General features: G+C 41.7%; 1 protein-coding gene across 2 annotated transcripts; it reads left to right on the top strand.

The window, feature by feature from the left end:
• Positions 1-1,204: 1,204 nt before the first annotated feature.
• On the top strand, positions 1,205-22,047 carry slc16a13 (solute carrier family 16 member 13). 2 transcript variants are annotated; one of them, XM_042070441.1, is made up of 6 exons: positions 1,209-2,107; positions 12,030-12,251; positions 12,748-12,891; positions 13,379-13,635; positions 16,905-17,427; positions 21,468-22,047. In XM_042070441.1, the coding sequence occupies exons 2-6, from the start codon at positions 12,032-12,034 to the stop codon at positions 21,734-21,736; spliced, it is 1,413 nt and encodes a 470-aa protein (XP_041926375.1). In that variant the 5' UTR covers positions 1,209-2,107; positions 12,030-12,031; the 3' UTR covers positions 21,737-22,047. The 2 variants fall into 2 exon arrangements, with proteins under 2 accessions (XP_041926376.1, XP_041926375.1); XM_042070442.1 differs by lacking the exon at positions 12,748-12,891 and having other exon boundaries at positions 1,205-2,107.
• Positions 22,048-23,352: the final 1,305 nt, after the last annotated feature.

Below are 23,352 nucleotides of genomic sequence, written 5' to 3'. Positions count from 1 at the left end.
CAGAATTATCCTTTAAGTCAGCGGTGGCAGCGCTGCCTGGAAGACGACGTTGGAGGCATAAAACACCATCGAGCGGATTGAAGAGGAATAGCACAGTGCGAATGGTTTGTCAGACTTGGGCAGATCGACCCACACAGGACTTCTGATGCTGTTTTCTGATGTTGGATTTTGGATGTGCTATATTCAATTCCTGCCTAGTGCGAGTACTGATGTTTTGACTGAGAAAAGAAAATAAGTCAGGTTTTAAAGTTTTACATTTGAATATATTTAAAATGTTAAGTATCTTTCCTTATCTGTGGTCAGCAGCTGAGAGGCATGAGATATTTCGTTTCAGCGGCACCTCCGTGAGCTTATAATTACACCTCTGGGGGTAGTGCTAAAGCTGATGTGTCTTTTCCCGAGATCTCAAAGGACTGAAGAGGAATAGCACAGTGTGAATGGTTTGTCAGACTTGGGCAGATTGACCCATCACAAATTGATATCAAATTCACCAAAATAGCTCACATCCCTTACTAACAGTGATCAGAATAGACATAATAGCCATGGAATATACTTTGTTCTGGATAACATCAACTGCTGCATAACCATTTCTCACCCTACTCATGACTTTTCTGCCCATGCATAATTCATTGGGGTATACATTTTAGGCGTTTTTGTCATAAACTACCTCATTGAGTACTCTACTAAGCTTCAGCTGTGAGTCCCAGATGAACATGATCATGCATTTTTGTGTTCTAGACACATATTGCTATCAGAAAATAACTAAGCTTCAGCTGTGAGTCCCAGATGAACATGATCATGCATTTTTGTGTTCTAGACACATATTGCTATCAGAAAATAACATTAAAATTTGGTGCCCTCAGTTTGCACCGATCGACCCAAAATGGGCCTCTGGCTCATGGACTAATTATCAAGTATTAAGAAATCAGGGGGAGCAAGTACCACACTTTTCTCCCTTTTTAATGGGAATTAGTCTAGTCATGATTTCATGAACCCAGAAATGTTGAGTACCCTAAAGTTTTATTGCAGAAATGTCATCTATAGGTCTAGTGGGTGGAATTCAACTTGGTTGCCTAAAGTTGCACTTTGGGCAATTTGCATAATTAGCATAAATAGACAATTAAGGCGAGGCAGTACAGGTGAATAGGGTAAAAAAATTAAATAATAGATATCACCATGAAACTTTCTGAAAAAAATGTATTGCATGTTTTTTATATTTTAACGTTTACATGTGCAAATGAGGCCCTATCTCATTAAAAATGCTCTAATTTGCATACACACAAAAGCAGATAGTGTGATAAAGCCAGGCTCAAAATTGTTTTTCCAAGGTAAACACGTATACTTGGGGGGGTGAGTTGGTGAAAACCTTTAAGAAACTTGGTAAGGAGGCAGTGTTGACCTATGGACAAACAGATTAAGAAATTAAGTGCGCCATGCAAAACTAGAAAAGCACTCCGAGAGTGCAGACCTCCGCCAAGCGAAAACATAACCGCCTCCTGGATCCAGACGGTGATCCGGATCACTCCCAAACTTTTTGAGTTATCTTGCGAACAAACAGATGAACAGACACACAGACAAACAAACAAACAAACAGACAAACAAACCCCGATGAAAACATAACCTCCTTGGCGGAGGTAATAACTTTATAACAGCATGCACACACACACCCACAAGAACTACTCGATCACGACTAGACTAAATAGGCAGTAGATGCACAGTTCAAAGTACAGAATGCACGACACTAATCGACTACGTGACCACGCGTACATGGCACTGTTTTATTGACTGTTGCACGCTAGGGGTCAGTCAAGTGAAGGCTCAGCAAAAACCTGCGTGTATTGAGCAAGTTTGCCTGATTATCGTTTCATTGGTGTAAGAGACTTTCTCGAGGGGTTTGCCCTAACTGGGCGTGTTGTAATATTCGAGAGTGCAGTGGGACCCCTCTCAGTCTGCTTGCCTTCTAGTTGGTGGACACTTCAATGGGAGGCGACCTTTTACGAGCGCACATTTTCTACATGTGCCGGGTGATGTGACCCACTTCCCACTCACCGGGCAATGTCTTCACTGACTGGGGCATACGCGATTAGGCGGAGCGCACAATAAGTGGGTAAGTTCATGTTAATGTCTAATGACAATTTTCTTCATTTTAATTAAGAAGCACACTCAGCGCATTTTTGTGTAACGTTATTCGTTGAGAATTATAGCGTAGCCACCCCTAATTCACCCCAATCATATGTTATACCAAATTATTTGTTTGGTGCTGTATGATTTCTCAAGTAAAGAAATTACTAGCCTGTCATGGCCTCTTGCAATATTAACCATAGAAGAGCGGTAAGCGACAAACGCATACCGGTGTGTTATGGATCTTCTGTCTTCTCTGTTCACTGACTGCAACTGCTGATATGCAGTTGTATCTGTACAGATGTGGCCGTTCGCAGATTCGCCAATTCCTGATGAACGATCGAATACAAATCTACGTGGCCTATTTAAATGTCCATGTTCTTGTAAGCAAAAAATTATCGCATAATTACCCTGGCCAAAGGGGCTGCTGTATGAATATACTGTATATCCATCACTGCAACTGGGAGAACTACCTGTCAATTGCTGACATGCTGCCAGGGTCGGACTGGTAATCTCCCAGATAGCAAACATACACTGGGACGGAACTGGGCCACACTTACCACAACGTCCGGCACGGATCTGCATAATAGACCTGATCCGGCGTCCAAACGCACATCGGTCCAAAATTGGTCTGGATCCGTTTGACGGATCTGGTACCAATAAGGGCTAAGACTGGCCCAGTTCCGTATGGTAGTCTGTGTTACTGATGTGTTCCAGATCTGTTTATCATATGCAATAGGGGTCCGCTTATTGTGTGTGGTACGGACCCGTTTATCAGACATCAGCCGGCTTTATTTGACATGTGAAATGTGATTGGTAATTAGGGCTAATTATCCTGAAAAATCTGTTTGCTACACATTTGCTAACAGGTTCGTTATAGGTTCACCCAGGCTAAAGTTCGTAACGTTTTTCCCAACAGCTCAACTGATAAACATAAGCTAGGCTACAAACACAAGGGGGGTAAAAAAACTTTACACATAAGTGTCTTATTATTTTTTTTATTCAACAACCTGGCTGTAGAAGTGCAATCCCAGACAAAGTTTAAGTCGTGTTAATTCCACTGTTCCCATCGATATTCAGGCTGTCCTCCTCAGTCATCTCCATGGTCAATCTGAAACAACACAAAATAAACATTAGCCATTTATTCCTTTTTGCAAATAGGCTAAGTCACAATTACACTCGTTTTTTATCATCAGTGATCCTGTTAGCGTTATCACTGTTTTTTCCAAAATAGTTATTGTGATGGCTGTTTTGCTTAAGTTAAGCTAGTTGTTGTTGCTGGAAAATAATAGTAAAGTTATCAATCGTTCGGTTTGTTGTTGTCTCTGAATAAACCAACAGAGATAAAAAGCAGATAGCCTACTACCTTGAAAAGTTGGGCTGTCCTAGTCCAACCCCAGGCTGGCAAATCATGTCAAAAGATCCTTGATTAACATTACTGCTTGGACTTCTGCATGCGTGGCAAGAATATGGGGTTGTTTCATAGCACTGTTAGATCTGACACAAACAACAATTGACTACTTTTACCACTGCTAGGTAATAATAAAAATAATGAAACGAACATATGATCAATATTGAGCCAACTATATCTTCTTTTCCAGCCTTACTGTAGAAATGAAGTGGCCATGGGAACATAGTGCACCCCCATGGTTTCTAAATTTGTGCCATTCCAAAATAGCCTACCTTTTTTTTTCTTTAGCAGCCAGTTGACAATGAAGTAGGGAAAGGACAGTCAATTTAGCAGAATCAGCACCTTAATTAATATCATTACCACCTGGGTCTGCTGTGAAAAAATCCGTATCACAGGTTTGGGCCAAATCAGTGTTTTGTATTTTAAACGCATCTCCTGACTTCCAGTTGAGTTGCGGAAATTGGACCTGTGACAAATCTGTAAACCGGTGATAAAACAGCATTGCTAGCAGAGCTGAAACCTGTATCAGGAGTAGACCTGGCCCACAGTCAGATACTGTATGTCCGCTACAGGCGGATCTAAAGGCTTTTATGCGGATCCGGCCCAAAGGAAATTGCTATCTGGGTACAAAATGCCCGGTGGGCCGGTATACAATATGGGCCAGTGACCTCCGGGATGTTATTTAGCCTATTTGCGCCCGTTATGTAATGCAGTTGCATCCATTTGGCTTGGGGGGTGACAGGTCAATAATTTTGGCCTCTTAATGACAGGTTCAGTGTGTGTTACGATCGCGCACCCCTGCCCCACCCCTCAAGTGGATTTGTCCAAGCAGCCGCTAGTTCGAGTGCATGGTAGCCTAGGCTGTATAAGTGTCCTCCGCTGGCTGGTGTTATTACAGTTTAACCGTAAACAATCAGAGGTGTAGTTTTATTCCATAAATATATTGTTTTTATAGACGTAGTTGCACGCGCTACCAAGTGCTCATTTAGGCTACTGCACCTACTGTTCTGTCAACATAAAAAAAAAACTACGGGTAGCCTACAATTTTCGCACAACTTGGTGGAAAAGTGTAGCGCAGGTTAAAGAAAACCCATTCATTTTTGGAGCTGATACTACTCAAAAGGAACTTCAAAGTATTTCCCATATAGTAGGCCTATCCTTTTAGCTCACAACGAAAGTGAAACTTGGAAAGTGGTCTCTCCACCGAGTGTTACATTAGATGCACAATCAATCGCGAGTCGATGCAGATGTCGGTCCAGTGGTGGGCCGGTCCAGGACAAAATTGCCAGGGCCGAATTTTGCTCCCAGTCCGACCCTGTATGCTGCCAAATTGCCAATTGGGATTCCCTTATTCACTCAAAGAATGTAGGTGGTTGGCAGTAGAGTGAGAAAACGGAGCACGCGGAGGAAAACACACAGTCAGTGTTCATAACCTAACAATCGGCTGCTGTAATCTGGATTTCGCATGGCGACTCAATAATAATCTGTAATTTCAGACACACACACACACACAATCTCCAACATGTAGTCATTCATTGGTAACCCAAAGAGAAGGTGGTTCACATAACTCCATACATGTTTGCGATGTGCGGTGCACATCGCAAACTTTACAATAGGGTACATCTCCTGGATGTTTAACAGATAGGCCTACTCTTTCTTCTCTCTGACCTATTTAACACTTTTAACAATACCTGAATCATTAGCCTGCCTCTAACATGAATAACTAACAGGGGCCGGCCTGGAGAGCAACAGTGAATCCAAAGGAGTTGCAATGTATCTCCATGCTGATAGCATTTTTTTACTACCATATTTCTCTGGAGACTTAGTCAGGACGATGAAAAATCAGGATTTTACTCATCGGTTCTCTGGCGGTCCGCTGGCGGGTTGCAGACAAATTGCCCAATATTTTGCCACTATTGGTCTAAAATCTTTTTACTCCATATATAATTTTATCAACTTTTCTTAATATTCATAACAAGTTAAATTTAAAGAGATGCTGGTCCAACGGCAGACCACTAGTGTCATGCCACCGGCGGCATATCACCAGCTGTTCGCTATCTGCAAATCTGATTTTGCTATCTGGGTGGTGGTATGCCGCTGGTGGCATAAAATGACATATGGAGTATAACTGAACAAATGAAAGATTTTAGACCAATAGTGGCAAAATATTGGGCAATTTGTCTGCAACCCGCCAGCGGACCGCCAGAGAACCGATGAGCAAAATGCCAGCGGACCGCCTGCTATTCCCCCAATGGACCGACAGTGGTCCGCCAGCCTCTTGCTATCTGAGGCAGTATCGAATTGCAATACTCGTATCGCAAAATGTTAAAAATCGCAATAATATCATATTGTGGCCCAAATATCGCAATAATATCAAATCGTCACAATTTTGCCAATTCCCACCCCTAGTGGACCCCTGCAGCAGGATTGAGAGTCTGGATCATCCGTAAATGGATTTGGGTTTTGAGCGAAAGAGTAAAACACACAGTGTTTATATACTGTATAAATTCCAGGATAAAATATATTTCAGTATATTTTGATACAGTAGACTAAAACAGCAGTAACCCAGGGAGCACTTTTATGCTCTGGATAGATCTTGATGAAATGTTGAATATGTTGAAGTGAAATGTTGAAATGTTGAATATGTTGAAGTTCTGTATATTTGACATCTTAAAGCAATCAATGAGAGTTAATCTACACTTGTTCCTCCCCTCCTATGGTCTAACTGGTCAAACAAGCACTTGGCTTGGGATGCAATTTATACAAGCTGTGAACTGCAGTTGCGAGATTCAATGTTGCTTAAACATTTAACAGCATTGTTGTTAACATTTTGCCTTTAATGTATTTTAGCCCAGAATGATGCATTTCAGATAGGGTTACCGGTAGGTTAAATTAGGTTAAATATAAACCAAAATATGATGAAACTGAAAGTCAAGAGCAGAGTTTCATCAGCAAGCTAGCCTCTGCCAAATCAGATAAAGTTGAGGCAGCAGTTTAATTTGGACGTGATATGTGGTGAAAGGTGAAAGTATAGATCCTACTGAAAGTACAGTACCATACATTACCAATGTCAATATATTATGTCATTCATTACAACATGGTTGACATTTATGAAGTCTTGAAAGTGGACCCAAACAAAAGCCAAACCTACCCTATAGCCTGCTTTTGTTTGTAGGCCTACTGGTCAAGATGAATTGATAATTTTGTATTTTAGCCAAAGTTTCACTCCAATGCCATTTTCCAACTCCTCTAGGATTTTGTCATTATTAAGCCACAGTATTTTCTGGCAGCGCATGTATAGTCATTGCAACCGCTAAAAGATACATTTTCTCTGACAACTTTTTTCAAAACCTTTCGACATCTTTTGACAACACTACCGGTGATGTACATGGACACTTGTAATAAGCGAGAAAAGTGACAACAAATTAAGACCTACATGAAGGCGAGGGATCAAAAGATCACAGTGATAAATCACCTACCGTTAGGGTTAGCCTGCATGAAGTAAGTATAAGTATATATACTCTTTTGATCCCTTGAGGGAAATTTGGTCTCTGCATTAATCCCAATCCATGAATTAGTGAAACACACACAGCACACAGTGAACACACAGTGAGGTGAAGCACACACTAACCCGGAGCAGTGAGCTGCCTGCTACAGTGGCACTCGGGGAGCAGTGAGGGGGTAGGTGCCTTGCTCAAGGGCACTTCAACCATGGATGTGGGCATAGGAGAGCAGTGCTCAACCCACCCACATTTTTCCTACTGGTCGGGGATCGAACCGGCAACCCTTTGGTTACAAGCCTGAAGCCTTAACCAGTAGCCACGGCTGCCCCCAAACTGAAAGACAGCAAGGAGTGATAAAGTGTTATTCCATAATCCCATTTCATTAATATTCTAGTGATTTATTTCCCAGGGAGTTTGGGGTTAGACGTTATCATGGTCCAATGATAATTCTTTGTTCTCAGTTGTTTTCTGCTGTTTTTTTTGTCTGTTCATTGAAGGCTGTTATTGGAGTTGACAGTTGTGTCTGATTACTGTAGGCTATAATACGCTGAAAAAATGACAGAGAAGGCAGAGAAAAGTGTCTCCAGTCGAGTGAGCTATATTAGATACAAACATAAAAGCCTGTGCTGCATTTATCAGGATATGAATCTATCTCTGAATCTGGGTAACATGACGTTGTGAACTCCTGTTACTCTGTCCTGGTGGAAATACCCGCCAGTTGGCTGGCATTTCCAAATTAAATCCCAAAGGCTTCAGTTCACTGTGCAGATCGGCTCTCGTTACCTGTAATTTCGATCAGTGGTCATTAAGGATGTTAGGATGTCAAACCGAACAGAATCCAGTGAAGGGTTGCCAGGCCACATTCTTAGCTCTCCCTTAAGATGTTTCGACCTCGGTATCACATGCTGTTTTTGTTTAATCACCTCCTCACCCCCACCTCCTGCTCCTCCTTTATCGACAATTAGCCAAAGAGTATAATGGTAACGTAACAGTGGTGTTCACTGGCAATAGCTGCACTCAAGCTGTTTGGTGTGACTCTTAAGGCCTAGCCTAACTGACTCAAAGTCTGATATTCTTCTAAATTTATTGGCTACAAATACATGACACACTCTTTTGTATAGACTATGGCCTATACTGTGACATCCTTAGAGAATGTATTAATTTTTCAGTTATTGTGCTAATTATAGCAGAGGTGTGCCAATTATTTTGTTTATTTCAGTGGTTTCGAGTGTGGTTCACGTCACTGTTGTTAATGCATAAGGAAATAGTACCTGCATTATGACTTATTGTGGTATTTCATCTAGTTTCAACAATATTGTTGGGTAACACTCCATAATAAGGTGCCATAATAAATAGCAAACTAGTAATTACCTAACCCTTTGTTAATATTTGTTCATTGTTACTAACATATCTATTTGGCACAAGTTAATAGTTTTTTCATCATTAATTAAATATTAGTTGTTTGCATAAAATCTGTATGTTAATGTTCTAATATTGTATTAATATGTGTTAATAGTTAACTAAATGTCTTTTTGGCACTAATTAACAGTTATTTCTTACATCATTTAAATGTTAAATGTTTATTTGCAAATTATATGTTAATAGAAAAGTTAATGACTTATTTAACTAATTGTTATTAAACTGTGCTTCTGCCCATCCCAATATGAACCGCTCTCCATAGGACCATTACAATAGATAGATAGATCGATAGATACTTTATTGATCCCCAAGGGGAAATTCAAGAAAAAAACACGAAGCTACCTTGACATACTGCCACTCTTGTCGGCGCCGGAACCGCTTGCAATAAAGTTGGTTAATCTTAAAATGAATTAATTAGTAGTATACAGCTATAAGCGTGGGGCCCCTTATAATAAAGTTGGTTGAGCTTAATTAATATATTAGTAATATATAACTATCAGTATGGGGGACCCTTATAATAAAGTTGGTTAAGCTTTATTAATATATTAGTAATATATAACTAGTCAGACGGTGAAGGGACTGAGACCAAAACTGGCTTATCACATTTATTCCTTTAGGAAAAGGTAACGAAACAAGTAGTTGAATGGGCTATATTACATGCATCATTCCTACACCATCACTGTCAGCCCAACTAGCAAGGGAGACATGCGACATGGAATGTTCAGGTGCACAGAACGAGTTTATTAATATTCTGAGACTCACTAAACACTCACAGATGTAGACCATACGGAGGTAATGCATAAACATAATGCTAAACTAAATGTACATTCATTTCCTGCTAGACTAAATTTGCACTTTCCATGCACACTAAGCTAAACTACACTGAATGCATGGGAAGTTGCTAGCGGAGTTTACAGCTAGTCACGTTAGACTCAGTGTGTATGAACTCGTGGTCATAATGAAAACATTAATAAACGTTCTCTAAGTTGCTAGCATTGCACCCAAATCTTAACAATACATGTAAAGTAACATAATACAGGTGGTATATCAAAGTTTTCAACTTAAACAGCATTTTACAGTTACAAAATTAAAACAAAGTGGGAGTGCTTTATACAGTCAACCTACGCAATGCAAAGCATACCGCTTCTGATCGGCTATGGCAACAATACAAGGACAAAACGCAGCAGAGCTGCAGTATAGCGTTTCTCCAAAGGGGGCTCCAAAACACCAATCTCAATAAAGCTGCTTAATTACGGCGAAAATCACATACAAACACTAAACTACATTTCTAACTCTGTTACACCCCCCTCCCCTTAATTTCACCAAATTCAAGCAGCAACCAAATAGTACTTCCAAAGGCAAAGAGTACACTATTTTCAAAGACTAGACAGAGAGTCACCAGTTACAGGACAGCAAACCACAAGGGTATCCAATAAGGATGAAGTGGAAGAAGAGGAGCGCAAACTCTCACACAACCAACCACTGGCAGTAGGGTGCCTTATACACCCCACAAGACCATACAGCCATAAACCATAAATTCCATAAATTCCCCACAAAGCTAATCAGAAAAGCTAGATAAATAATAATATGTCATTAACTTTTATATTAGCATATAGTTTGTAAACAAACATTTAACATTTAAATGATGTAAGAAATAACTGTTAATTAGTGCCAAAAAATATATGTAGTTAACTATTAACATATATTAATACAATATTAGTTAATAGATTTGCTAAAACTCCTGGTGTCCTTGATTGTCCAGTGACGATCTCATGAATGTCTTCACATCACCTCTTGTCCTCAATTAGTTGTTATTATCTAACGATAACCCCCCTCCCCCATTCATAACTGTTTCTTTGCACAAGATTTGTTTGTGTTACAACATGAATGCAGGCTTGTGTGAACTTGAAAGATTACATTGACTGTCTGGGATAACATTTGAAATTGATAAATTGTAGTTGAAAGGAGTTAAGGCTTTTATTAAGGGCTACATGCCAACAGTGACACAATAGTATTCCTGTGATTTGCAATCATAGTTTAGTGCCACCTTGAATGGATCCACATTCCGTAATTCATGTAATTGTGATGGATATCACTTGTGAACAACAAATGCCATAAGAGAAAAAAATGGACAGACAAGATAACCCCCCTACCTCCTTGTCTTGTTCTTTTTCTTGTTGTTTTTGTTAATCTGCATGCACACTCATCTTGTCTTCCTTTATCTGCCTCATGCACACTCACCCCCCCCCACACTCTCTCTCTCTCCCACTCATTCCCCCCACTCTCTCTCCCTCTCTCCCACTCTTTCCCCCACTCTCTCTTTCTCCCACTCCTCCCCCACTCTCTCTCTCCCCCACACTCTTTCTTTCTCTCTCTCACTTTGTCCCACATTCTTTGTCCCACTTGCTCTATCACTTCCTCTTGCTCCATTTGTCCCACTTGCTCTATTCCATCAAACTGTTATCCCCATTTGTGATAGATAGATAGATAGATAGATAGATACTTTATTGATCCCCAAGGGGAAATTCAAGTGGAAACTCTCTCTCTGGCTTACCCAACATCTTCATCTCTCTCTCTCTCTCTCTCTCTCTCTCTCTCCCTCCTTCTCTTTCTCTCTCTCTCTCTCAATATGTCTCCCTCCCCCTGTCTCTTTCTTTGGCTTCCCCAACCTCTCCGTTTCTTTCAATACAATTCAATTCAATTCAAAAGTGCTTTATTGACATGAGAAAAAGGGCATTTCCGTTGCCAAAGCAATCATACATAACAGTTCACAGACATTTAGATGAGATTAGATTAGATTAGATTAGATTAGATTAGATTAGATTCAACTTCATGGAGGGGATGGCCGCCTCCTTGTTGTCCCTGTCAAGGTTGCAAGCAAGCAGCTGAAGACCCTCTCCTGAGAGGGTAGCCTTTTTTTGCATGTTTGTTTTGCTCTTCAAATGTGGCTAGGTGTAGCCTGACGAGCCAGACCCACATTAAAATGTAGGGTCTGGGCAGTCACCGTTCGCAGTGCTCAGTCCGAGGGGCGGGATAATCAGTTGTCTTTCAAATTTCCTCTGCACGCAATAGGACAGCTGCAGCGCTATGAGTCCCATGCGTTTCCCACCAGCGGAGTTGGCTAGTTCAAACGTTTGCCAACTAAATAAAAGCTTAACTCGTGTCACACTGTTCGCCAACAGCAACATCCATCTTATTTGTTTTCAAGTAGCAGGGAATTCAAACTGTTACAACTCTGCCATCAATCATTATGTTAAGCCCACCTAACGACTCTATACACGATTTCATTGGCCTGATTGAGTTTCGATTTCTGGAGCTCACAAACCAACGGAGAGTTGCTAGACTAGCCCTGGCAGCAAATGTAAGTTGCTGCCGCTAGGGGCGCATCTAGATTTCTAGGCTAGGCTAGGCGGTTTTAAATTTATGGAAAAAGGGTTTTCTTAATTCTTAATACTTTTCATAGTAAAGAAGAAAGTGCTCCTCTGCTCCAACCTTTCCTGTCAACGTTCAAGTTTTCACTGAAAGGGTGTGGTCACTGCCCCCCCCCCCCCAACCTCTCAACCTCTCTCCCACAGCCATGGTGAAGCCTCAATCCCAGAAGCAGGTGGTGGGCTCTGCCCCTGAGGGGGGCTGGGGTTGGGTGGTGGTGGGGGCGCTGTTCGTGGAGTCGGCGCTGGTGTTTGGCATCATCCGCAGCCTGGGCGTGTTCTTCGTGGAGTTCGTGCAGCACTTTGACGAGAGTGCCCAGGCCGTCTCCTGGATCACCTCCATTGGAGTGGCCATGCAGCAGCTATTTAGTAAGTGGTGTGTGTGCTGATCATGCATGTGTTTGTGTGTGTGTGTGTGTGTGAGTGTGTGTGTACTTATTACCCTGTATAGTGTCAGCTCATCCCAGTGTTTGTGTGTTCGTTACTAGTGTTTGTGTGCTCATGTATGATGTTTGTGTAATTGTTACCTTTATAATGTGTGTGTATGTTCTTATTTACTAATTCACATATATACACACTAAATGAGTTTGAATCCCAAATCACATGAGTGGAAGTTAGTGAAAAAGTGCAGTTTTTAGTGCAGTGTGCAAGGTTCAGTTATTATTGAGACCAGTGTGCAGTTGATTATAGAGTGCAGTGATGGTGTGAATCACTGTGTGTGTTTTCTCTCTTTCTTTGTCTCAATCAATCTCTCTGTCTCACTCTCTCTTTGTGTGTGTGTGTGTGTATGTGTGTGTGTGTGTGTGCGTGTATGTGTGTGTGTGTGTGTGTGTGTGTGTGTGTGTGTGTGTGTGCGTGTGTGTAGGTCCTCTTGCCACAGCACTGTGTAACATGTATGGGACGCGTCCTGTAGTGATGATTGGAGGGTTTTTGTCAGGATTAGGTTTCATACTGGCCTCGCAAGCTACCTCACTCACACACCTGTACCTTACCATGGGCCTCATCTCAGGTAAACACACAAACACACAGGCACACACACACACACACACACACACACACACGCACACACACATACAGTACACACACACATACACACACAAAAAGCAATGCAAAAGGCATATAGACATTTCTATTTCGTCAAATATTTTGTATTTGTATTTGTATTTTCTCTTGTACACTCAAAAGTTTATATCTCCCTCTCTCTTTCTTACTTTTCTTTCTATCATTGTCTCTCCTACTATCCCCCCCCCCTCTCTCTCTCTCTCTCTCTCTCTCTGTCCTACTTTTACATTATTCATTTAGCAGACGCTTTTATCCAAAGCGACGCGCATACATGAATTATATTACAAGGGCCATTCTCCCCAGAGCAACTCAGGGATAAGTGCTCAGGGGCACAACCCACGAAGTGAACCCACAATGCTTCAGGCCACTGCATGATAGCCCCTTTCCTTAACCACTACGCTACCATCACCCCCCCCCCCCCCCCTTCTATCCAGGTGCAGGCTGGGCCTTCGTCTTCACACCCACCGTGGCAGCGGTGATGCAGTATTTCACGCGCCGGCGTTCGCTGGCGATGGCGCTGGGCTTTACAGGCGTGGGCCTCTCGTCTTTCGCCTTCTCTCCACTCTTCCAGCTCCTGGTGGAGGTGTACGCCTGGCGGGGGGCCCTGCTCATCCTCGGCGGACTCAGCCTCAACATGGTGGCCTGCGGAGCCCTCATACGGCCCATCACTGCCACCAAAGCAGTGGACAAGGTACAGCCGAGCAAGTGCACGAATGCTAATATGAATGACATCATACACACATAAACTATAACGTGGGGATCACATTAGCCAGCGGCAAGTGGCAGGTTTCCTATTGTTCTCTATGGTTCGGCAGCGGAACAGTGGCAACGCTGGCGTAACGCTAGCGTTGAACAAGCTGAGCGTTGAACTTGGTTCAACTTTCAAAGCGCAACGCGAGCGTATTCAATTGACAAACCGTGTTGCTTAGGAACGAGACAAAACTTATTATGGTCTGAGCGTTGCGTTACGTTTGCCGCTGCCGCTTGCCACTGGCTAATGTGATCCCCGCCTAACAGTCACAACACAAAGAGTGACTTCATCGGGGATCACTTTCAGAACCCTTTTGGGTTACACTTTACTTGACAGTATCAACATGACACTGTCATGAACGTGTCATAAACAAGTCATAAACGTTAATGACTTCTGTTATTAAGTGACATTCGGTAACAAATTAGGGTTAGGATTAGGGTTAGGTTTAGGGTTCATGTGTCATGACAGTGTCATGTCACTCTTATGTCGATACTGTCAAGTAAAGTGTTACCTAATTTTGAGAACAATGGAAAAACTGACAGCCAATCAGAATCCATCAAATTTTACACATTCATCAACATGAGGAGTGATGATGATGATTGAACATGAGGAGTGCTGATGATGATTGTTGATCAGTGTGGGCGCTTATATTGTTAGAGTTACAGTTATCATTATTGTTAATATATACACATATATAATTCAGTGGGAATCATTACAGCAATTTTAGACTGGCAATGCTTCACAGTTTTTCTCAGTCGCTTTGGTACATTTCTTAATTCTCAAAACTACCTGTTCAATCTTCACATAATCGTGCCACTTGTTCACATCAGAAAATCAGTTTCTCATTTGAACAATATGCAAATGCTTTGGTACATCCATGCAAATGATTATGTACAATTCTCTGCTGTTTCCTACATTATCAATTGCTTATGTCATGTTGATCAAAATGTATTATAATAGGTCTCTGTTGAATAGTCTCAACCCCACAACAGTTAGGCATTAGTTCATTGCATAAGTCTTTACATGCAAAATGGTTGAACAAGTTGTCCTAATATGTCAAGCAAGATGATATTCATTGAGATGTTGATGAGAATTTGTGGCCCAACAGACAGAAACGTCAAGAGGTGTAGGAAGGCTGCACTGTAATTCCTACAGCACTGCATGCACAGTTTTCCCCAAGGAGAAAGTTTCATGTGAGCATATGAAACTAAACTTTAGATTTTTTTGCACATGTCCCCTTAGGGGCTTTGTACATTTCTACTTTTGTTTTCTTTTTTTCTTTGTGCTATGCAGTGCTGTCTTTTCGTTTCTGTATTGCAATGACATGGTACAACAAATGACAGTACAAACAGTAAAAGCAAATTAAACTCCCATATATACTAAGGTGTAACCTACAATTTACAATAATTGTCATCAAAACTAAAAAGGTTTACATCAGAACATCCCTCCAGAGTACACTGTTACAACATGACTAAGCAATTTACAGTAACTGTCCGTACACAATGACACAGGGACTTTACATGGAATTTTGAGAGATGAACTAAGAATTTTGAGCAAGAAAGTGGCTTCTGCAGGTAATCCATGGTGTTTTTGCTATTTGTACAAATTGTTTTGCAAATGTCGAGGATGAATCGAGAAAAGTACCAAAGCGACTGAGAAAAACTGTAAACATATAGGTCCATTAAAGTGAGACAAGAGAATTTTACAAGAGAATAATATAATTCCGGTCCTCGATACTAATTACTATCTTGCTTGTGTTCATGATTCTGATTCAGTGTGTCTGTGTCTGGAGGGCAGCTAGTTCATACATGCACCTCTGTGCTGATTGATATGGGAGTGTTTCCAGAATCAAATATTTGCATGCAGGCTAAAGTCAGTGTTTCTTCATGTGTGAAGCTTATTAACTGTAGGTCTGTAGGTTACAGGACATGCCTCAGGCAATAATACCGATCTTAAATAACCTTATTTGAATTGAAACTTGTTCAGGTGGTGGTTATTCTACTGTACAGGAACTGATGGACTTATACACACAAGCCTCTTAGCTTGATGTGATTGCTATTCTTTATGCTCTTCTTTAGCTGGAGCTGTTAGCAAAGCTTTTATTTTCTCCACAGCCTGCTAGCGAACATACAGGATTTGGTCTTCAAACATTGTGAAGGCAGGTCTGACCATTTGATATTCTCGCTGACTAAGCTGGTGGCAAAAAGTTATTTGCTTTGAGATTTAAAACTGAAGGCATCACAAAGAATACAGTGTTGTACAATTCTGCTCATCGGAAAGCCATTTTTCTTTAAAAAAATCTAAACAATTTTATGGAGAAAAACACCTGAACATACAGAATTAAGAAGCACAGGTGGCATAGAAAAATTGCTTGATGTTGCCTTTACTCAGCTCTTTCACCAATACAACCTATTATGGTTGGTGTAATAAGTCTTACGATAACAATACGTGTAAAAGGCAATACAAATACGTTTTGCACCTTTTAGTGATTTTTGTGTGCTTCAACTCACTGTGTGTTCACTGTGTGCTCTGTGTATTTCACTAATTCACGGATGGGATAAATGGGCAGAGACCAAATTTCCCTCATGGGATCATAAGAGTATCTCTATACTAACATATACTAAACCAGCGGTTCCCAAACTTTTTTCCCACGTATCACCACCTATATCTTGACTCGGCTCGCGTACCCCCACCATCCAACACATGAAAATGTAGCGCATTCTATTGACGCATTCCAGGCATCATGTTTAATTAGTCGCCCTACATAACAAATAACAAAATCAAAATGTACAACATTATGTAACACAAAGAACAAAGAGAAGATAGGCTTAAGATAAAAATTAACACCTTTCCGACATTGTCCTTTTCATCTTGCGTACGCATACCACAGTTTGGGAATCCCTGTACTAAACTATACTATGCTAACAACTGCTTCCCAACTTTTATTCTGTTCTCAGTTTTATCACGTTTCATCTTATCATCATATTGTCATTTTCTTGGTCAGTTTACTTCAAACAAACTTTCCGTTTTTTTAATGGATGTTTTTTGTTTCAGTGCTTGCTCTGAATAAAATATACTATTATAAGTTGTAGTAGTCATAGTAGGAGTATCATAATGAACTACAGACCCAGAATACACAAAGTATTGATCTTCTCAAGACCATACGTCTGCCCCTCACCATGTCTTCTCTCCACACGTCCTTACTCTAGACGTTGAAGGGCTCGTCCTGCTCGATGCTGCTCACCCGCATCTCGGTCTACTTCGAGCTCCCGCTGCTCCTGCAGCGTCCCTTCCTCACCTACAGCCTGGCCATCACCTTTTTCAACGCCGGCTACTTTGTGCCCTACGTGCACCTGGTGGCCCACAGCCGCCACGCAGGCTTCTCCGAGTACCAGGCGGCATTCGTCATCTCGGCCACCGGCGTGACGGACATCGTGGGCCGCGTGCTCTCCGGCTGGCTCTCGGACCTGGGCCGCCTGCGCCTGATCCACATGCTGAGCCTGTGGACGTTGCTGCTGGGCCTGTTCCTGCTGGCGCTGCCACTGGGCACACTGGGCGGATACCTGGGCCTGCTGGCCGCCAGCCTGGCACAGGGGCTGTGCGCCGGCGCCATGACGCCGCTGGTGTTCGCCGTGGTGCCCGAGATCGTGGGCATGGAGCGCATGCTGGGCGCGCTTGGGCTGCTGCAGCTCATTGAGAGCGTCGGCGGGCTGCTGGGCGCCCCATTGTCAGGTGAGTGTCAGAGGTCGTGTGTGTGTATGTGTGTGTTTGTGTGTGTGTGTGTGTATGTGAGGGGGAGGTTATCTCTACAGAGGATTCAGCTAAATTCCTTCCAGGGCTCCTCAGTCGCCATAGGGTCTAGGCTCAGATATTTACGTTTATGTTAACTTGAAAGGCAAAACCCTGTTGAATGAAAGCCTGGTCAGTGTTATGCAGAGCCTTGGTGTCAGTCTGTCGGCCTTATGTGAGGCTGTTGCTTGATAGATCTTTTGCCATGCGGTCTGCCTCAAGTTTTCATTTCGTTCTCCTCTGTTGCGTGCTGGCTAAGCTGATGCTGTCTCATCGTGTGCCATAACGGTTTCCATCTACTGTATGCCATTGTTCACCCCTTCATTTCCTCCTTTTCAGCCGACTCGGCATCTCAGAGTCTTTTCTAAAGCCAGAGGTATATCGGCAGATGTTCTCACAGCTGTGTTAGAATAAAACTCGTCAGCGTTGTTGTTACGGTGTTCTATCACAGATGTTTTTGCTTGTTCATGCCAATACAAGGGCAGCTTCGAACAGTAGTTGAAGTAAATGATCTTTTAGTTTTGAAAATGGTCTGCCATTAGCTCAAACCGACTAGAAATCCAGGAAATCACTTTGCTGTCTGTCTTTTCTGTCTGTCCTGTTCTCTCTCCCTCTGTATCTCTTGGCCTTTTGTTCCTACCCTCCTATAGGCCTGCAGGGTTTCCTCCTCTCTGGCTACATCTCTCTGGCTACATCTCCCTTCCCTTTTACTCTCTTTCTTTGGCGATCTTTAACTTTCCATTTTATAGACACCAAAGGTCTTTCATGTTACACCTCAAAGACACATGCTTGAAGCAGACTGAATGCTTTAGGCGGTTGGGTCCTATAGACATTATATACCACCCAGGAGATTAACTGTCAAATAATCAACTTGTTGTTGGTTGTATGAACAGATCTCCTCGCAGCCAATGGTGCCTTGTGGTGGTGGCATAGAGGAGTGTATGTTATTCCACAATCTCTCTCTATTTTATGTGTCCCTTGATCCTGTTATTTTTTTCTCTTGATATCAGCTTTGCCTGGGGTTAACCTTTTATCTGATTGTGTGTTTCATGGACCTCTTGGTCATGGTGTACTTGGTGTGAATGGGGTCTCTGTGTATGTATGTATCCATGAGTGTCTGTGTGTGTGTGTGTTGGTTTGTAGTGAGGTCCATGCTCCAGTTCAAGCTCCAGCTCCAAAAAAGAGTGTTTTCAGGCAGAGGAGTGCTGGAGAGACAGGAAAAACAATGTTTGCTTGTGAGGCCTTTATATTGAGTGTTATCTTATGAAACAAGGTTACCTTAAATTAGGAACATCTGCAAACTCCCAAAATCTTTCTCTCTCTCTCTGTATGTCTCAGTGTGTAGGCCTATGTGTGTGAGGGTGTATGTGTGTGCTGAAGGAAAGTGTCAAAATGATCCATCTTCTTTTTGTTTAAGGTGTTTATATTAGAGCTGTCAAAATGAATGTGATTAATTATGAAATACATAACGCTTAAAAAATATAACATATAAAATATAAAAATATTAAAGCAGTTAACAAATTTACTTCCTTTGTGGGGGTCTGACATCACGCAAGGGAAGCCGCTGAACCTGCAGCCGCCAGCATCTCTCTCTCGTCATATACCCAAACTTTTAAGGATATTTTCAAAAATATTTTGGGAAAACTAGCCATATTCACTGAATATCCTGGTTTAATAAATGTACAAGTGAATATGCAATCAGTTTTTTTTACGATGTCAATAGAACTTTCATGTAAAAGACAATTTGCGAATGACAGAGCTGAAATTTGCACTGAACATTACTTTCTAATTGAAGAAGTGTCACACTCACCCCCCCCCCCCTCATTTTCTCTCCATCTCTGTCCATCTTTTTGTTGTTAATCTTGGCGCATGCACAAATGGCTCTTTACTTTCTACGATTGATCGTGATTAAAATATGAGATTAATTAATTAGTGCATTTGTTTTAATTGTTTGACAGCCCTAGTTTATATCCACACTGCTTTACTAGTAGATTAAAATATCAGTTAATGTAGTGTTTATCCTGTACTGGACCTACAAATGGTGCACTAGCCATTTAAGCAATAGCACCAAGAGACTCGTTTATGGTTCATGCACCACTGTAACAGTTGCTTTTGGTACAGTGCTCTCTGCTGAATGGTAAACGTTAGAGCATTATAGAATAATGGTTAATAATGTTGAATGGTAAGCGGTTAGAGCATTATAGAATAACGGTTAATAATGTTAGAGCATTATAAACGAATGGTAAACGGTTAGAGCATTATAGATTAACGGTTAATAATGTTGCTTTAAAGCAACACCAATGAATTTTTTATACCTTAAAATAATGTTTCCAAAATCGTTTCAGTGGTTCATCGACTCGTAACAGGGTGAACGGCAATTCTGCATTCGCTTCGCAGCCCTCTATCGGCTATAACCGCACTATGTAAGTTTGCTAGATCGGGTAGCAGATCTGTAGTTCGATGGAATGAGACATAAGAAAATACGGTAACACTTTATTTTAATGTGTCGCTGTTACAGTACCTAATTAGGTACAGTGGTACAACCTGTGTAACAACATGTACTATCAGGTACTATCATTGTACTTGCATAATGTATTTGTGAGTACCTACATATAGTTGTTACATTGTAATACTGAGTGCTTTTACAAAACTTTGCCAATTTGCCTAAATTTTCATCAGAGGCAAAGAGCTGACCTGAGACCTGCTGGATGGGGTAAATCGGGTCATGATAGATTTGATATACAAAGCATGCTTAGCTCCAGTCAAGGCCTCATTGTCTTCAGTGTACATGTAACAGCTGTGCTTTAAAGTTTTGTAAAAGTTGTTACACAGGTTGTACCACTGTACCTAATTAGGTAGGTACACTGTAACAGCGACACATTAAAATAAAGTGTTACCGAAAATACAAATTTGACTTGCATCTGATGTCGCAATACATCGCACTTTTATCATGCAAAGTCATGCAAAATATTCTACCTTGTCTGTGGACATCGTTATTTGCAAAGCCGGTGCTGGATAAACAAATAGCATGCGTGCGACAGAGGGAAAGTGTTGTTGGTGTTGCTTTAAAAATGACACAAATTGATTTTATGGTGGCACAATAGCCTAAGCTCTTTCTGCACAACAGCCTTAAAGCTTACATCAAAGCACATTAGATATCAAGGCTAACTGTTAAAAGCACTGTGCCTTAATTCAATAGGATAGTAATTCAGAAGAAAGTGTAAATTTTAAGCAGGCTCCTAAATATGCCTCTCCCGCCTACAAATGTGCCATATTACCTAGGCCAAAGTAAACCTTTGAAATTTGCACCTGAACTCTGCTGTCATTGTGAGTGTAGATACTAGTCGGAGCAGTGGTGAGAGACAGAGTTCTTAGTTTTTTTTGGAAAGTCAAAATGGTTAATCATTGTGTTGGTTGCACAAATTCTACCTTGACAAGACATCTTATGAACCGTTTCCCTAACCAAAAAAACAAGGGTTTTCGTGCTTGGGTGCGTTTTTTGCAGGTAGCCTAAATAGATGCCACTCCACGCCTCATCGGTCACAAAACATTTACACGGACACGGAGATCAGCTGAACGTACCGCCAGGAGTGCACTACCCAATCTAGAGGAAATATACGTAAATCAGGAGAGTAAAGTCCAGAGTAAAGAAAATCAGCAGAGATCCCGGTCAGTCACCCCAACAACTGCCTCTTCTCTGCCCTACGCTCGCTGCCTGAGGGCCAACACAGAGAGAGTGCGGAAATTTTTATCCCCAAGCTATCTAGATACTGAATGAGGACTGTAGCAGGAAACCTGACAACTTTCTATGTTAAATACAATGGAATGAAGCCAGGATAGATTGATGTAAATGGGTAAATTGGACACAGGACAACTGACCTACAGAAGACTGTAACCTTTGTGTACAATAAAATGTGGTGCATCAAATCTTGTTTGACCTTTGTTCTTGTAGCTGACTCTTCATGTCTTCCTCTCCCTTGTAGGCTGGTTGAAGGACACCACCGGCTCCTACTCGGCCTCCTTCGCTGTGGCCGGGTGCTTCCTCCTGCTCGGCTCAGCTGTGACGGCCACCCTCCCCGGCTTCTGCTCCTGTACTTCCCCCAAGTCCCCCGACGACGCCGAGGGGGCTCTCCCATCAAAAGAGCTTAGCCAGGAGTCCTGTCCAGATAAGCAGAGCCTCACACTCATCCCGCTCTCTGAAAAACCCATACTGGCTCCTGACCACTGTGCTGAGACCAGCGAGGACCAATAGCCGGAGGGCTCAGAGATCATGCACCTACTGCGGGTTGGTGGGACAGAGACTGATTGCAGATCAGCTGACTGGACCACCAGTGATAGGGGTAGCTTGTGCTTTCTTTAGGGACGGAGGTATCAAACAAATTGGTTAAGGCCACACGTGAGACACTGTATGTGTGCGTGTGTGTGTGCTTTCAGTTGGTAGGGGCCAGCACCGAACTTGGTCCAGCCTTAAAGGAGAATTTCCGGTGTGATATTGACCTAAAGTGTGTTGAAACATGATACCGAGTGTGAACGTATGTCTCATAGCCCATCTCGGCTTGTCCCCTGCACTCCAAAATCTGGCGCTAGTTAGCCGATGCTACCAACAGCTTTTTCAATGGTGGTGCTTCGGCATCGGGCTAGCCATGCAAATAAATCACTGTTTTACACCATTTACGAGGCTCAATGTATCTCCACACTTCATTGGTAGACTTCCGAGGGCCCTGACATTTAAAACGAGACATTGAGAACTTTGAAAAAGCATTGGTAGTTTACTTACAAGATGATTTATACAGACAGTATCTTCACGAAGTTTAGCGTTTGCAGCCATTTTGAATTTAGTCACGATAAGTCGAGCGACGAGTAAGAATGAACAGGTATGATAAGGGATCAGATTCCAAAAATAATTCTGTGGAGATGCATGGATTTCAGTTTCTTCCAGTAGCAGCAACTGGAATCCATGCATTTCCACGGAATTATACGTTCACACTCAGTATCATGTTTCCACACACTTTAGGTCAATATCACACCGGAATTCTCCTTTAACAAGAGGTGCCACATGACACTGCTACATTACACATCACTGCTACACTGCACTGAGGGCATTTTAAATGACAACGCTCTTTGTGTTAGAGACAAAGACAACCTTTTTTAAGTCAAATGTGAACCTTTTTTAATTTACTGTGGCCTTTATATCAACTATAACACAATAGTAGTTATGCTTGTGGAGGTTTGATTATCCTGTAGCAACACATGTTCACAAGTACAGCAGACATTCTGGAAAAAAACAGACTTCTTCGCTTCTAGAAAAACAGAAAGAAAAAACACAACTAGTAAGAGCTGGTGTCAGAAGTCTCACAGCACAGAACCAGTTGCCTTCTACATTAGGCTTGAAAGTGGTCACGTGGTCAAGTGGTCATCAGGCAGCAGTCAAACCCTGTAAAGATCAAGTAAGTTGATATGGTCATTTGATTGAGTGAGAAATAGCTGGCCCACCAAAAAAAGCCTCCCTCCAGAGACAAGTTGTACAACTCACTCAGTTATAAAACAGGAAACATACGTCCTTATGTTTTGCTATAGATGTTACATGAGGGCACCAGTTATACACTGCAAAAACTGCTTATCTAACAAAATCTCACCAAGTGTTATTAATCTTATAAGATAAAAAAAACTAGTTGGTATTGTTTTCAGTATAAAGAGACTTACCTAGCACTTTCTTGTGAAAAGTTTTACTTATTTTAAGACATCTCATCCTGAAAACAAGCAAATTTGTCTGCCAGTGCGTTAAGCAAATGTGTCCTAAAAACAAGCAAATTTGTCTGCCAGTGCATTGAGCAAATTTGTCTTGATAAGACTTCTTAAAATAAGTCA

This window comes from Alosa sapidissima, chromosome 18 (assembly GCF_018492685.1).
Source record: "Alosa sapidissima isolate fAloSap1 chromosome 18, fAloSap1.pri, whole genome shotgun sequence".
In the NCBI taxonomy this organism is placed as follows: domain Eukaryota; kingdom Metazoa; phylum Chordata; class Actinopteri; order Clupeiformes; family Clupeidae; genus Alosa; species Alosa sapidissima.
The sequence above is the reverse complement of the archived record's forward strand: the minus strand, read 5'-3'. Positions and strand labels throughout refer to the sequence as shown.

Excerpts from the sequence above, each read along its gene's own strand:
- slc16a13 (XM_042070441.1), top strand. The coding sequence starts at position 12,032 with ATGGTGAAGCCTCAATCCCAGAAGCAGGTGGTGGGCTCTGCCCCTGAG. Across the intron at positions 12,252-12,747 it reads GGCCATGCAGCAGCTATTTA|GTCCTCTTGCCACAGCACTG; the intron begins GTAAGTGGTGTG and ends GCGTGTGTGTAG. Across the intron at positions 17,428-21,467 it reads GCTGGGCGCCCCATTGTCAG|GCTGGTTGAAGGACACCACC; the intron begins GTGAGTGTCAGA and ends TCTCCCTTGTAG.